The 16,683-nt window shown below is 50.8% G+C and overlaps 1 protein-coding gene across 1 annotated transcript in view; it reads right to left on the reverse strand.

The window, feature by feature from the left end:
* The window catches only part of NECAB2 (N-terminal EF-hand calcium binding protein 2), a gene marked incomplete at its 3' end in the record, with an annotated part of 70,650 nt that overhangs the window by 24,290 nt on the left and 29,677 nt on the right, over nt 1–16,683 (reverse strand). Inside the window, exon 3 of the mRNA XM_082005943.1 lies at nt 12,480–12,588. Coding sequence (XP_081862069.1) covers nt 12,480–12,588 — 109 coding nt within the window. The remainder of the gene's footprint in view (nt 1–12,479; nt 12,589–16,683) is intronic.

Consider the following 16,683-nt stretch of genomic DNA (forward strand, 5'->3'; position numbering starts at 1 on the left):
AAGGAGCAACAACCATGCTGCGAGAGCATCTCCTCAGTGGGCTTAATCAAGTGAATTTGCCCGGGGAGTAATTACTGCTGCACGAGCGGGAAGAGGAGGAGGCTGCCCAGAGTAATCGCTGTGCCTCCTGCGCACTCCAGAGAGAAATACATATCTCCCCCCAAAAATCCACCCAACGTTAACATGTAGCTTGATGAGCGCCTGAGCTAACGAGGATCCCTAGGAAGTCACCTCGTTGCCCTGCTGCACCCCTGACTGCAGATTACCCACTGGACGGGCTTTTGTAAGAGTTGTCCCTGTACTGACTTTCTGCTGCTTTTCCACCGGTTCAAAGCACTTACAAGCTTTGTTTCTTCTCTACCTGTCTTTTTTAAGACCCGTTGCCATTTTTGAGACTTTCTCCCAGGGAAAAGTGGAACGTCTACACCGGACAGAGGGGACATTGCAGCAGAGTGTCCAACAGCCCAGGGATTACAAGCTCAAACCGAGCATCTCGGCATCCAAGATCTCGGAGCGTGTGCCGGTCCCCCACATAACCTCCAAGTCCCAGGTCAGAAGCTCCAGCTACATTGATCCAGGTCAACCCAACACTTCGAGTGAATCATCATTTCCTAGCAGGGGAAAAAAAAAAAAAAGGTATTTCTGGAAATCTCCCACCGTGGTTATTTGCTCTAGCTCTCAGTAAGCAAGCCCAGCAGGGCGCAGTGCTGAAAGGAGGTGCCCACAGAGCATCCCAGGAGGTCTTCAGGACTCAGCGTGGCAAAGCCAGGGATGTCTTGGCCCAGTGCTGGTTACAGTCCCACTACTAGGGACTAGAGCCCCGCAGAGGTCCCTTCCAACCAAAACTGCCATGAGTCTGCCATCCAGCATCTCTCCCTCTCTTTGCCAACACCTCCCTGGCTCCCTAAGGCAAGGCTGATGGCCTCTGCCTGGCTGCTGTTAACGCGTTCCTCCAGGCTTCTCTTCAATTATAGAGAGGAGCAAGAAAGTTATCTCAGAATGGAAAAGATAAGGTGCAGGAACGGAGCATGAAATTCCCTTCTTCGGTTCCAGCTCAGCCAAGGGAAGATGTCTCAGGCTCTCCCAACAGGCAGCACGATCAAAAACATAATGGGAATTCAGAAGTTGCAAATACATCAAAGTCTCATCTTCACAGCGTATTTCTCATGCAAAGAGCTGCCTGGATGTGCTGCTCAAATGCCACTCAACACCTGACTGGCTTCAGCTGAAGATAATAACCCCTTTACTTGGGCAGATGAAAGGTTTGCATCATCATCGGCAGCATCTTAGTTGCTTCACGAGCAGAGAAAATGGAGGTTTTTCTGAAATCATGTTCTACTTTTATTTCCATCTTCAATTCACAGCTTTGGGTTTGCTACAAGGCTTCAAACGAGCACGGAAACAAATTATCCTCTAGTGTTAGCCACCTGCAAAACACATTTTCATTTAGGAAAGACTGAAAAACAACACGTGCAGCTGGAAAGCAGTATAATATCTGATGATATGCCTTCTAGTCGCAGCAGCAGCGCTGTGTTATCCCAACACCTCAGAAGTGGACAACGTACATCCAGATGCCTACTAAGGGGTCACGGATGGTGACTTTAGATCATTAGTGTCTGAACTAAAGGAAACATTTTTAGGCAAACCCCAGACATCTGTCGTTTCACCATCACCAAGGATTAGGTGACCTCCTAGCATGACGGGGAAGATCAGCAGAAGACTTTCACCCCCTCTTCCTTCTCCTCCCTGATGTGGAAGCCCCTGGGCAGACCCATCGGCATAGCTGGTGGCTCTCCTGGGGACAGCCACGTTGCCTTACGGCCACCGCGCAGCCCTGCTCGCTGGCATCCTTCCCGCCATGCCAGAGGACGCTGAATTTAGCTCGGAGCAGCTTTCACACCTCAGCGGTAAGGTGTCTGCATTACGAAGGCTATTCCAGCTCCGATTGCAAAGGAAAAAGAAAAAAGAAAAAAGGATGGTTAGCACTGAATAATTCCCAATTGATGCGCCATGACACCGCGTCCCACAGGTGGGCGGCACGCTTCGGGGAGCAACAGGTCCTTCCAAAGAAGCCTGGACCTGCTCCAAAGAGCCTGCGATACCCGAGCGCAGATGCCCTGACGGCAGCGTGGCGCAGAAAGGCGGTTGCCATAGCGCTCATCGTGAGCAGTAATTAGGGACGTGACGAGAAGATGCCTCTTCTCCAGCCAGCAATCAGCAACGCAAAGGCGTCGTAGTAGTAATAAACCTTGTGAAAACGATGCCAAGAGGCTATTAAACTTGCTAAAGAGAATCTCTGAAGGCCAAAACCATCAAAACCAAGGTATGGATGCAACAGCCAAAGGGATCTCCTTCTGCCCCCAGCCCATGACCCCGTCTTGGCTGCTGGCCTTCTGCTATGGGATCTGTCCCCACCTCTCCTGGCGGAGCCTCAGCCATGCTGCCACGCTCCACCGTCCCTGAGGAAAGGCTTTTGGTGTGGATTTTCCTGGGTTTGGGAAGGGGAAAAATCTTCTGCAACGATAGCTCACGCTTTCATGGAGGGTCCCACGCGTGCCCCTCACCGAACCACGCGCCCCATTCCCCTCCCCACGGCCGCGGGCGGCGGCTGCACACGAGGCGCAAGGTACAGCGAGCGTACGCGCACGCCGGGGATCGGTTGGGCGATAACGCCCGCTTAGCAGCAACCTCCCCTCTCCTGCTCACGCAGCGGATAAAACCCCCGTGGGCGCCCTGCCAGGGCGGGGAGCACTAAGCACCCCTCGCTCGGTACGCGCCCGTTCTGCGGCACAGCTCTCGGAGCTTCCACTTCCTTCCAGGGAACCGGTATCTTCCATAAAGATAACGACCGCTACAACCTAACACCTTATTACTTGCTTCGTTTCCCCTTTTTTTTCATTTTTTTTGGAAGACTCCCGCCTGCTGCTCTCTTTCAAGGCCAGTTCGGCTCCTCGCTCCCTTGGCATGCTGATTTATTCTGCACAGACATTTATGAAGCGGCGGGTCCCACGTAACGCCAGCCTGCCCCGGGCGAGCCTCCACGCAGGCTGGGTGCCTGCCCGCAGCCGCGGGTACGGGTCAGGAGCAGCACGGCGCAGACCCCGCTTGCCTCTCCCACGTCCTCAGAAAGTCCCGAGCTGTAAACCGTCCCCGATGCACACCAGATGCTTTATTTCATCGATGCCTTCAAGACAGCCAAAATAATATTTTCTATGCAGCGAAGTATTTGAGAGAACAAACCACCCAGCTCTAATCATCAAGGGCACCAAGAAAAACGACTGAATATGGCTAAAAATGAAACAAACCTTCTGGACGCTGTCGGAAAACACGCTCTAAGCTCTCGCTAGCGAAAAGAAAAACAAATGCCGCTTTAGAAAAAAGCAGGGGCGATAAAATGGCAGCTGCCGAGCGCCAGACGTTTGCTGGATGGTCACCAGCACCAGCAGGACGGCCGCTGGGGCCGCCGGCCGCTGCCGCGCTCGGCGCAGGAGCCGGGCCCCGCACCCGTGGGGCTCTGCCTCTCCCGCCCGTCGCTTCGGCACCTCGACGGCGAGCCCCGCTCCGTACCCGATCGGGCCACCCGGGATCTGCGTGTGCAGAGCCGAACGTGGTGAGGCTGTTTCTGCCCGTGGGAGAAAATTTTGGGTGATTAAGGCACGCTCTTCTTGCGTCTCTCTCTGTCCCTTGTACAACCGCTTCACAGCCTATTAAAAATAATCGACATCTTCCCTCTCTGCTTTGTCAGAGACAGCCAGAACCTCTAACCACTCACAACTGAAAAATCTCTTGAAAAGCTCGTAAAAACTCCGAACAAGATGACAACACAATAAAATGCCTGTTTACAGTGCAATGGGTATCCTGCAAAACGCAGCACAGTGATTTACCGAGCTCAATCCAACAATTAGTTTCTAAGCACAGTCATCACCTTAAATAAAACAACCATTTAGTACCGTACTAAAGGGGACCATTTAGTACCGTGCTAAACGATTTCCAGTCTCTGTGTGTGCCAAATCCCTAATAAATTGCGTCTAAACCTTCAACCTTTTTTTTTTTTTTTTTGATGGATGACTTGATCTTGAAAACATCCCTCTGCCCACAAGCACATCAAAGAAAAGAAAAGGCAGGCTTAAATCCAGCCTACAAGTAACTTAGCTGCTAGGAGGGATGGCACTTCCAAATTTTTTAAGTTGCTGATTATCATATACACACTTGGGTCCAGTGTGTATATACACTGGGTTATCCCAGCGCTCACTTAATTTATCCCCAGGCAGTGCCAGGCGAAACTGGGACTACAAACCTAAAAACACGCCACGGCCAGCGCAGAGGCGGCACCGGCCACCCCTTTGCTCTCAGGGTATTTCCACCAGCTCCGTTCCAGAAACACAGCCCGATTTTTTGTGCTACTTCCATCACGTTGCGCGGCGAGAGCCGAGTTTTTCATTCTGGCACCCTGATGCCATGCAGAGCCAGTACCTGCACCACAGCCCGCTTGGAAACCGGGCTCTTCATCCGGCGTTTCGTGATGAAGAAAGTTCAACAGCGGTTGCGTCTGAGTTAAGACCACATCAATTTTGCTGTCAGGCTTGTTCAAATTGATCAGCCTCAAGACAGACTTTTAATTACCAGCTGTTCATGATGCATTTGGACCGCTCTCTAGTGTCAACGCTATGACTAGGACGGTTACTGTAACTGCTTTGATTTTGCGTAATAGGGATCCCCTGTTTGCAGAAAAATATCTTAAAAAACAAACAGGAAGGAAAAGAACGGTTTCAAGCTGCGATGCTCTTTTACAAAATCACGGCAATCCTACGGTGCCGCACGCTGAAAACAAGGGCGGTGGCAACCTGAGCAGCTACCGGGTGCCGCCGGCTCGCACCTACGCAGCATCTCTTCTTCTCCGAGTCGTGACGCTAAGCTGCGGCCGGAGGGGCTCAGGTCACCTCCCCACCGCTGCAGGGACCTCGATGGCCCTCGCAAAGCCAACACTGCTCTTCAGGTGCCCGCCACGACAGGGACAAGAGCACGACAGGCGTGCGAATGCGGTGAAAAACCAGTTATAAAGGCAGAACAGATTTATGCATGCACAACAAGGGCTGGAAGCCACTGCCTGGATTTCGGAGCGGTGCTGTGCTGGAGTTACCCAGAGAAGAGCCGTTTGCAGCTGTTTGATTTTTCACCTTCCCAGCGGCAGGTTAACGGCACCGATAACTCTCTCTGCCTTGCACTGAACTTCCCCCCTTGTCCCTTTCATTTCCACCAAAAGCAGTTGTTTACGCATGTTTTTAACCTCTCGTTATTTCTTTTAGCTCAATTTTCAAAGCAAACCGTTAAAACAAACTCCTTTTTTTTTTTTGGAGGGAGGAAGAGGGTTTCTTTTCTTTTTCTTTTTTCTTTTTTTCTTCCCCCACAAACTGCCAACAGTATGAGTCACTCAGAAATGGCCTTTTTTGATGAAAGAACATTTAACATTTTGCCTATTTCTACCTGATACAGAAGCCTGGACTAATCCGATTTCTATTTGCAATCGCTGTAATACTGAACTGCAGAAGAGACAAAAACGAATTGTTCTGAGCTCAGCTGAACGATGTGCTAATTGTCAGAAGCAAATGATAAAGACATTGAGAGCATGAGTTAAAATTAAAATCAGCCTCCTCCTTTTAGATTTTTGCAGGTATCTTGGTTATCACCGAAGTTTTATGTAAGAGAGGAAGAAATCAGAGCAACAAACATGCGGGCTTGGATGCGTGACACGTAACTGGCAAGGAACTAGTAAAAGAATAGTAAAGCAAGAAATCCCTGTACTCTGTTGCCTGTATTTTCACAATATCTTTGTTTCTCGTGTAGTCTCTTCTCCTGCCACTGAAAAATGATCTAATAGACCTCTCCCCAAATTCAGTCCCAAGGCAGACGGCTTGCTCTGCCTACCAAGCAGCAGCTGGACGCGTCTGCTGCTTGACCGCGCACACTTAGAAAGCACACACGGATAAATTTGTACGACTGGAGCTTAAACCAAAATGCTATGATCTCTCTGAATGCCTACGTGGGTCAAATTAGAATCAAATATCTGAGTCACTTTTATGGTTTTAATGCAAGAGCTTGGTATCTTTCCATTCCCTAGAAAAGAAATCCTCTGATGCAGAACAGCCCTGCACAGTCCGAAAAATAAGCTGCCAAGCCCAAGTGCCAGCTAGGGAATCTGCTGGTGTGAGACACCTCCTCTCCCTTCGCACAGAAAACCCTCCCCGATCCTCGCCCTCCACGGTAAACACCAGCCCGCTGCTGCCAGCCCCGGTCTGCCTCGCCGCCAGCCTAAACAGGCTCCCTCCAGGGACCCCGCAGAGCAGCTGCCCGGGAAAACACCTGGGAAATAGGATTAGAAATAGAAAAATGTTCTCAAAGGTTTGTTCAAACAAGTTTCTGCGCAGTTCTTCCAGCGTCATCTTTCTCCCGATGACCTTCCCAGTGAGCGGTTTGTTTTAAAAGCCCCTTTTCTCCGGTGAGCCCGAGGTGCTTTGTAGCGCTATCAGCATGCAGCTGCTGAGCACCGGCTTTGGCACCGAGTATTCCTTCACTGAAATGAAAAGTAGAGCACAGTCTAGCGTAAGTGACATGTCGGCACAGAGAAGAGTAAGCTAGGACTCAAAAAACATCTTCCATGTAAACAGAAAGAACAAAATCCACCAAATGCCTACGCTCTTGAGAGCCAGAAATTAGAGCCAGACATATAATTTTTGCGCAATCATTTTGTCCCTTTCAGAAGGGACAAGAACTGTCTCTTCAATCAGTTAATCAAAATCTCAGCTGATTATAGCATCCGTAGTTTGTTTCCCAGAGAGCTAATTGAGAACATTCAGTATTCAAAAATTAAGTTGGTTTCAATGGGCACATCCATTTTGCGATGCAAACCGCCAAGATTGGGGAAGGGGGGGAGGGAAAAAAAAAAAAGGGAAAAAATACTCAGTCATAATCTTTATCGTTCCTTGCCCAAGAAGTGGAAGTACATTCTGCTCAACTTTGGGAGGACTGGACTGCAGAAGCCTGGAGGAAAGCACGGGCAGCGGGAGCCAAAGCCCACAGTAGACTCTATTGAATGGAGTCTCCTCATGCCAAAGGACAGCAGACCTGACGTAGGCTGTGGGAAGGCAAAGCACCTCAGCAGGTACGCCTGGGGGGACTGTGGTATCCGAACAAAGTGGTCACAACAGACCTTTTCCACCAGAGGAAAATAATTACCGGAGCAGAAGGACAGCAGGCTGCTGCATGACCAAAGGTACTGGAGGCGTCCAGGCCCGGAGCAGGGTTGTGTGCTGGAAGGAGGGTGTTGTGAACCTCGCGTTCACTTGCGCTGACGTGAAGCTCCATTTCTGCCCGGGTTATCAGCTGGAGCACGGGGTGTAGCTTTAGCCTGCACGCATCAAGCTTCCTTGCAAGCTGTTTGCTGCTTGATGTTCGCTTGGGAAGAGGTTTTGACCTCCTTTGCCGTTGTCTCTGGCCCCACCAGGATGCCACATTGCTCTTACGCAGCACCAAACCAGGAGTTCTCAGAGCTCAGAGTACCACTGAGCCAGAGACCCGCAGGGCAGCTACCGAGACATCTTCCTTTGGCTCCTCTCAAGGGGAAGAGCATCAGTCCAGACCCCCAGCTACACCAGCAGCACCTTGCCAGCACCTCCTCCTGCTACCGTTGTAGAGTGTTAAGTTCCATAGCCACAGGCGCCGAGTGTCTGCACAGGCGCTAGTGTCAACCAATTTTATTCTCTGGGTATCGATGAAATCAAAGCAACGGAGAAACAAAATTCATCCGTGCGAGCTATCAGCCCAATTTTGGGAGCTTCGAATTCCACAAATGCCCCGAGGATGTTTGCAGAGAGTAGAAATCAGGCAAGAGCTGGGGTGGGCGGCCGGGGGCGGCCGGGCAGGAGCAGCACGCGCTGCCTGGAGGACTCGCACCGACGCTCTGCAGCAAACGCGCCCCGCAGGCAGCAAGTCCCCCCGCAGCAGGCAGCTCGCTCCCGGCCGTATCCCTCCCCATGGCTAACGCCGTCCTAACAGCTCGCCGGGCTGAGCGCGGGGCTGACTGGCGCAGAGCAGCTCATCGGCACCGCCACCCGCTGCCGGGCGGCCCCGGCGGCTCTGCCTGCCCCGGCTCTGGGGTTGAGCTGCCCTGACTGCACCCCACCGTGTCCCTGCACCCCAAAGCGACCCCCAATTACTGCCATTTCCAAGACAGCTGCCCGTGGTAGCTGAGGGGCAGCGGAGGGGTCGGGGAGGAAGGCGGCTCCGCGTTTCCGGAAGGATGCTGCTCAGCATCCGCGGGTTCACGTCCTCCCACCCGCGCCCGCGGCTGCCCCTCGGCCCCACGCAGCACCAGGAGGGGCAGGAGGCAGCAGCGCTGCCGAACGCGGTGCAGGCTGGAGCAGCCGGTCGCCTGCGGTTCGCCGTCTGTCACCATCCTCCAGCAAAAGTGACAGCCTGGGGAAGCTGTGAAGGGCTTCTGAGAAGAGATGCTGCTTCTGTTAGTTATTCTACATGCATACTCCAACCTTTTCCAGTGTTTGCCACTGGAGAGAAGAGCTCATTTTTGGGGGGGGAGGGGAATAAAGCAATTAAAAGAATAGCTATAAGCGTAGCGAAGAGATAACGAACGACGGAGCAGCAGAATGCTAATGCCCTGTCCTCGGCTCCTTGTGAACAGACCTGTGCAGCTCATCGGAGAAGCCTTGCTCCGGCGAGCAGATCTCTCCCCAAAGGATTGTCCTCTGCAGCTATGAAAAATGTACGAGGGAGGACAAGAATTTTTTAAATCCCCTGCCAGGACTAAATTAGCTTGGTCAACAGCCAGGTCTGACCTCCCTCTGCTTTCACAAGGACTGAGAGGTGCTCCTTCCTTCTGAGGGGGTGCAGAGTGGGTGTAAGCGCTGGCCCAGGGAGCTGGAAGAAGGTGGGAACTGTGGGTCAGACAAAGCAAGTCTCGAATAGTATCGGAGTAACATTTTGAGAGGGTTTCATTTGGTCATTCGTGACCCCAACACTGTTTGGTGTCCCATTTGCAACGATTTTTTCTTTTTAAAATGGATGCATATCATTAGAGAAGGTAAGAAAAGGTGTAGATAACTGCAAACGTAACAGGATTTCTCAGCTGAACATCAATCTAATGTTTTATAAAGCCCTGATCTGCCACTAAACCAAATACATATATATTTAAATATGTGTGTGTATCATACGCATAATTTGTGCGACTGCAGGAGCATTGATATTAATAGTAACATATAATTACCTCCCCATTAATCTTCAGGCAGCTCCCCACAAAGCACTGCTGAAACCTCTTGAAATAGCAGCTAAAACCAATAATGGAAAACCACCTAGCAACATCTTGGTTTTGCCTCCTGCTCGGGTTGGGAGGAGGGAAGGAGGGCAGCCAGCGTGAGCAATGGAGAGGAAACCGCCATTTGATCGCCGCTTTTAAGCAACAGCAGGCTTACGAATATAATTTTGTCAAAGAAGGATTGCAATACGTTACGTATTTCGCACGTCCCTGCTGGCCAGATGAAATAACCAGTGATGATGGGACTTACAGCACAGTCCTCGTACCCTGCCATGGATGGCAGGTTCTCTTACGGGGATACCGGTAATAAAACCCCAGGGCAGATGTTTGGAGCCCATCGTGCCCACCATGCCACATCATTAACCCCCCAGAGGCACTCTCCAGGCAGTCAAGAAGAAAGAAGGAGCCTCATTAACGCCCCTGGGCTCTTTTGGGGTATCTCATTTCGGTTCAGCATCCCGCTAACCATACCTTGCTGGCAACGAGGTGTTTTACTGGAGCACTGGGATTCCCGAGACAGAAGCCCACCTCCCCAGGTGACTGACTCCCCACAGCAGCACAGCTCCTCCATCGTTAGCCAACCTCATCTTCCCACTCATCCGCCCAACTTTTCTCCTTTCCGCTGTCTTCCTAACTAAAGCAAGTCAAGAAACTGATACAGACATTCATTTTGTCTACTCCAGTAAGGCCGTTCCCTGCTCCTAAAAATATTCCAGGAAATTGAATCAACGTTTTGTAATTTGGCTGGTAACAGCAATTACTAATAATCAGCAGGAACATAATTTTCTTCATTTTCTACTCTAGCTGTAATGTAATTTCAATAGCAAACTTTGTTTTGCACACTAAACAAACACGATGGGCAATGTGAGAAAGACACGGAGATAAAATGGCATATCAAAAACCAGCTTTCAAAATAAACAAACTTCAATCAAATAGCAAATAATTGTCATTCAAAGAGCCTTTTGGAAAGATAAAGTTCATATTGTTCCCATGTTCCCCTGTAAAATGGAAAAATGAAAGCTCCACTCCACTCTTCTTGCTCGGTGGCCGCAAGCGCTCAAAATTGCAACCCTAACGCTTGGGCATGCTGGAGGCAAGGATTTGACTTGGAAGGGTGACCCGCTCATGCTTTTCCTTCCAGCCAAGAACAGCAGATGCTACACCGGTCTGTGCAAGTAGCTGTCCCCAACAGGTATCGATGACTGGATCAAGGCAGCTTAGCAAAAGAAAAATACTACCGAATCGTGGGAACTCCGGCCACGCTCAGGTGCTGCTCAGCGAGACCCCGCTTGCCGGCAGCGCCGTTGCGCGACGTTTGGAAATGGCACATTTTCTCTCTGCCCGGTTTAGAAGACATCTCCCGCTAAGGCTCGGAGGAAGCAGCAGTCTCTCTGCAATCCCCAAACAAAAACGGGCCGCAACTCAATTTCCCATTTCAAGGCGGCCAGAAGAAACGTCCACACACTAAACCCCACACACCCCGGTTCACACACCAGCTGCCTGCATCCTTTCAAAGGCCAGATGAGCACTGATAAGCTCAGGCAATGCTACACATTATTTCAGAACAGAGGCAGGTCAGCACCCGAGTCCCGGGGTCTGTAGAGAGCCCACCCAGGAGCATCACCTGCAGCTCGATAGATAGACCCACAAAGCACAAGGCAGCATCTAGTGTCTATTGAAGAGGAACCTTCAATAGAAGGTAGATGGATCATTCCCAGCTAATTTTAGTTAACAAGGTCACTAAAGTTGCTTAGATCAATTATCCAGCGAATAGCACACACCAAGCTAGTCTTTGGCTTTTCTGATCTCGGAATAAACTTTGGCAAGCGCACACACCGGAAAGACGGGATTTTGAGAAACCCCGCATTTACTTTGCTTTCAGAAACGTCTTCGGCAGCAGCCCCTGTACCGGGCTGCTGGGTTTGACCTCTGCTGCTTCGGTGCCACTAGGGCGATCACGGCTTTCCAGGGGATCTTTTGGATGGGTGGCAAAGCACACACTGCTCGCACGGGCAAGACTCCATCTGCCTGCTGCCAGAAGGCTTTATAATTAACCAGACTATTATTTTCTTAAGCGCTTGCTGCAAGACTTCTCGTTTGAAATTGGATTCTCTTTTCATCTGCTTTTTGGACAGATTTTTCCTCTCCAGAGGAGTAAGAGTCACACTGGAATATGACTCAAAGCTGGCTTTCCTTTGTATTTCCAAACAGCCTAAACTACTCGAGGCTTTTGAAGATGAATTCCTCTCGGAAGGAGAAAACCCACCGGCGGGCTGTGTCCTACTACCTGCTGGCGGGGGGGGGCTCCCATCGGCGCCCCGAGGACCCCACGGCTTTGCGCCGATCCCGAAGGCCGCCGGTGCCAGACGCTTGTCAGGGGGCTCACAGACACCTCCGAGCCCCCCAAAGGCACAGGCACTCCGAGGGGGCACCGAGGGAGAGGCGGCAGAGGCCGGCGGAGGGGAAGGAAACATCGGCTGCTGACGAGTTTGTCGCCCGGATTTGATAGCTCTGCCCAGCCCGCAAAAGCCTGATTCGCAGCGAGAGCGGTCTTGTGCGAGCGGAGGTACAGCCGCTGCGGGCTGCTGCGATCAGAGCAGAGGCAGAGCACCCGCGGCAGCGGGGCTCGGGCTGGCCTCCGCGCAGCTGAACTTCACCTTGAAGAGAAGGGGGCTCGTTTCCGTTAAGTGCTAGAGCGATCGCTGCTTCCCAGGGGATATTTTGGTCCAAGCGCAGGGGATACAGAGACATGACAAAGAGACAAGACCACAAATCATTCCCCTTTTTTGTGTGTAAAATAGCTGGATAGGTCTACGCTTAAAGAGCTTCGCACAGTTGCCTTTTATAGCACAGCAAAGCCTTTAGATAAAGTGGGAAAGCTGAAGAGCCGTTTCAGTGCCCTCATGGGTAAACCCAAGCATCATTTCAGATGCTGTAAAGATCAGGTTGCACCAAAGGAAATGGCCTGAAAAAAACACCAAGACAAAAGAAGTATGAGACACGAGCCGAGCAGAAATGGAAATTTTGCAAAGTTTTGCAAAGCCAGTTGCAGCCTCTGCTGAGCTCAGCTCTCCGGAGCAGTGTTGCTGCTGCACACTAACGCCGTGATCCAAAGGCTCCGTGAAACAGGAGGGTGCCAGCACGGAGAACTTACTTGGTGTTGTCCGAGTCAATGGCATGAAAGAGCTTCTCAAGTTCTTCTTCATTGAGCGACCCATCAGAAAAAAAGGCCTGGAACTCCTCCAGGGACAGCTTCCCATCATCTGCAAACAGCAACAGAACTGTTAGGGAACAGGAAAAAAAGCAAGGGGCGAGACTGAAAATCAAGAGTTATGTTCAGATTTCAAAATTCAAACCAAAATTATCTCCAAGGGCTCTGCAGAAGCAGCCCTCAACCAACGCAGGGCTCACCAGCCAGAGGGTGGGACCCGGCAGCTCCGGCAGCACCCGAGCCAGGTGAAGATGCACTGGCCCTTAGCAACTAGCTTGGCTATTAGCCCAAAGCACGACTCAAGCCTAAAGAGGAAAAGCCTGCAAGCTTCATCCTAAAACTGAATTACACTGGAGAAATCATGGAGCGTTTCATCTAGCCCACCTTCAAATGATGCGGGGTGCTCACTAAGGGCCATATAATAGACAGGAAAAGACCCAGGGCCAGAATTAACAACCGACCCCGCAGTATCTTTTGCCACCTCCATCCCGCTGCGCCTTCTCCAGCACAGCGCATCTCCCCGCTCGGGCCAGAAACACAAAATAGCAGCTACCGAGCGTAACAAGACGCATCTTTGCTTCGGTTGTCAGCTGTTTAAACATACAAGGGCTGCGTCACCTTAATGTTGTGCCTTTACTTCTAAAGGGACCCGATGACGCACAGAATCCATCTGCCTGGCCATACGGGCTACAGCTTGCCGGACGCCTTTTGGCAAACCTACCAGCACGCGAAGGAGTCACAAGACGGAGGTTTAATAATGTTCTCCTGGGCACCTCGTGAGGAACTTGCTGTAATTTCAGCAGCAAGCTCCAAGCTCATCCTTAAACGTTTGGGTTTTTTTGATAGCGGCTCCAGCCTGAAGCGCGCAGGCGCTTTAGCAGCCTCAGCTCCAGCGGTACGGAGAGGCAGTGCTCGGGGGAAAGCGTCTCTGGTCACAGCTCCGAGAGTGAAAAATAACATCCAGATTTGAAAATCTGGCCATACACTCGGCATATCATTTTTTATATGTTGGCACCAGTGTGAATTTAATACTGGGGTTACTACAGCCTACTTAAATGACCAAGAAAGGGGGAAAAAAAAAAAGAAAAGCTCAGATCCATAGACAAGGGGACACAGGGAGGACTCCTCTACAACTTTTGCTGGTAAGGTGGCAAAGGCTTACACTTAACTGTTAAATCTGGAGCCTTTCTCTGTGCACTGTGGACAGGTACAGCACCTCTTTAAAACCCCAGCTGGAAGCAAGAAAGTCTGGAGAAAGCTCCTGTGAAGTTCAGCGATAAAGCAGCAGGACAGAAGCACAAGAAACTTTAAAGAAACTTTAGTTTACCTCTAGTTTCTTGCTCAAGCCGCTGACACTGCGCTCTGCTGTGCAGCAGTGCCTAGTGGGGAATAACTACCCCAGGTCATGTATTATTTAGAGTCTTTCCATTTATATCCACAGAAGATTCATAGACTGGAAACGCTGCCTCCTTTGCAGTAGGAGAACGTATCATTTATTCCTTAATCAAATCAGTTATAAATCCTGTTGCTTCTCTTTCAGGAAATTATGCTAGAGGACAAAATTAGCCAACTTACCACATACACATCAATATTTCTTCCCCAAACTAAATGAGTCTGCTGCTCTAAAAACAAATCTGCATCGCCAAATGCTGACCCAGTTTCCCTGGCCTGACACAGACAAATTTAGATCAGCGATAAATTGAGTCTAAGATGCCTATTTAATTGGCAGCTACGAAAGGAACACAGCAGGAGAACAGAATCCACAGCAACGCTGAGTGGAAAGGGTATCATTTCCAGAGCACCACAATGGCTACAGAGCGCCCAGCTGCCTATATTGTTTTCCTGCGTTTCTTCCCCAAAACGTGACCCCTTTGCAGCAGGCAGGGTGCAGGACACCGACGCACAGCTCGAAGGACGGGTCCCAGATTTGCTGGCCGCTTCTGATTGCAGAAAACTAAAGCATCTCCACTTCAACGCGTACCTGCTGCTTGAAGCACCCCACCAGTGTCACCCGGAGGGTGACCCACTGGCTGAAGGAGATAAAAAGACCGTGCCCAGAGCAAGAGCCCCATCCACACCCGCCTCCGCCTCCGCACATCGCGCAGCGGGGCGAGAAGCTTCCCCCACAGCGCTCCTATGTATGCGGTGCTCGAGCCCAGAGCACGCGTCGCTGCCTGCTGATCCTGACTGGCCACGAATATATGTCTTCGAGCATCACGATCAAAAGGATAACGGCGTTTCTATCCCACAAGGGCTAAGCAGCTCTTTATCCAGGGTACAACTCCTGCAAACCTTAAACCGGCGCTTGTTCAGCTCGAAGTTGTCCTCCCGCAAAGAGAGCAGGCAGAATTAAATTCCCAGGAAAGTCACATAAATCAACTTACTGTGAAAGAGAAAATGTAAAATCGAGTGATTTTTTTTCGAGGAAGTACTTTAATCCGATTTTGCCGTTCACTCATCTCCAAAAAACACAAAGGTGTTTCTCCCAAAGTTTAAGAAAAAAGTCTTTTTCCTTTACCTAGTTTATATCTTATAATTTGTCTTTTTCATTTTATTCTTGCTTGATTTTTTTTTTTTTTGAGTAACACACGTCAGGCTGCATTTTTGCAGCAGCCTCTGACACGTCGGTGTTTAAAATCGGTGCCAACCCGCTGCTCCGACTCCTGTCTCGCAGCCTCTGGAGTTGCAGGTGAGAACAGGGAGGCGGGTACCAATTCGTGCCAAAATATTTTTTGGCATTTAACAGCACAGAGTAACACAGGATGGACAAAAGATCCAAGAGAAGGAGGAGGTGACAGTGAAATTTATTTTATTTTTGTTGTTCGGAGACCCCACAGAACTCGGTGGCCCCTGTCAGGATTATGAATAAAAGCACAAATTTTCCTCGTAAACCGTGCTGGAGGCTTTCATCCTCCAAAAAATAAACACCGCAAAGCAGCCGTCAGCTTAGAGCCGATCGATATTTAATACAGACTCGAATACTTGTCTGCAAAGACACGAAGCAAAAAGCCTTCCAGAGCGCCGAGAGAATCGGCGAGAGCCGCGCACCCATAACCGTGGGCCGGCCGGGTGGCCAGGGCTCCCCGGAGCCCGGCGGGCGAGCAAGCCTTCGGGGAAGGCGGGCGGTAAGAGGAAGCAGAGCGGGCTGAGATTTGGCAGTTAAAATTAAAACGGGTAGAGAATCCTGGGTGAGGAGGGTTGACCTTGACCACCGCATTTACCCGCACCAGGGCCGCCCGCCCGCCGGCGCCACGACAAGGGCTGGCGGCGATGCTGTGCTCCAGGAGCAGCCTTATCGGGCAAGCCACGGCACAGCAAGCTCTTTCCGAGAGCAGAAGCGTCTGCACTCGCCAGAGAACGGATAAGACTCCCAGAAACCTGCTTTTTGCTGAAAGCTCCTGGGCTCGAGAGATACGAACCCTCCAAATGAACCGGCGGGCGTCGTACCCAGAGCGGCAGCGTCAATCGTACGGTTCCACCTCACCCGTGCCCTGCAGCGGGTCGTCTGGGGACCCTTCGGCCCCAGCTAGCTACTCCTGATAGGAAGGATGATAGAAAAATTGAGATTCCGCACCACAAAATAAAGTTTCCGTCACTTCTAAGATCTAGAGAAATCTCTGCGGCTTTTTCTATCTGGATGACCGCACTGAAGGCGGGCAACCTGCTTGCGCCTCCGCACTCCCCTCCCCTTTAAACCCAGTACTCGAAGTCAACGCTGCGGCTGCCGGCGAGGACGAACGCCGCCAACGAGAAACGGCTGAGAAAAGAGATCATCGGGCCACAGCTCTTCTGCCATCGTTTTTTTCCTGAGAGAGTATTCTTCATTTTACCCTAGCTTTTCAAAATAATTCAATCACAGGCAAAGACCAAAGCAAATTACCAGCCAGAGTCATCCAAGCTTAACCGAAGAGAGAACATCGGAAAGCCCCGAGTGGGATTTTGTTATTGCTCCGTTTGCCGTCGTGAAAATCTGAGGAGTCTAGAGGCGGCTTTTACACCTTCTAACTCACACGATCGGGCTGTTCTCCCCCGCTAACGCAGCCAGGGGAAAAATCAAACTAACATCGTAAATGGCCCAAAATGTAGGAAATCTGATGGCTGAGTTTTTGGAAATTCACTCAGCGATACAAATAGCTTAAGGCATCTA

This window comes from Phaethon aethereus (genome assembly GCF_964289735.1).
Source record: "Phaethon aethereus genome assembly, chromosome: 13".
Classification (NCBI taxonomy): Eukaryota; Metazoa; Chordata; class Aves; order Phaethontiformes; family Phaethontidae; genus Phaethon; species Phaethon aethereus.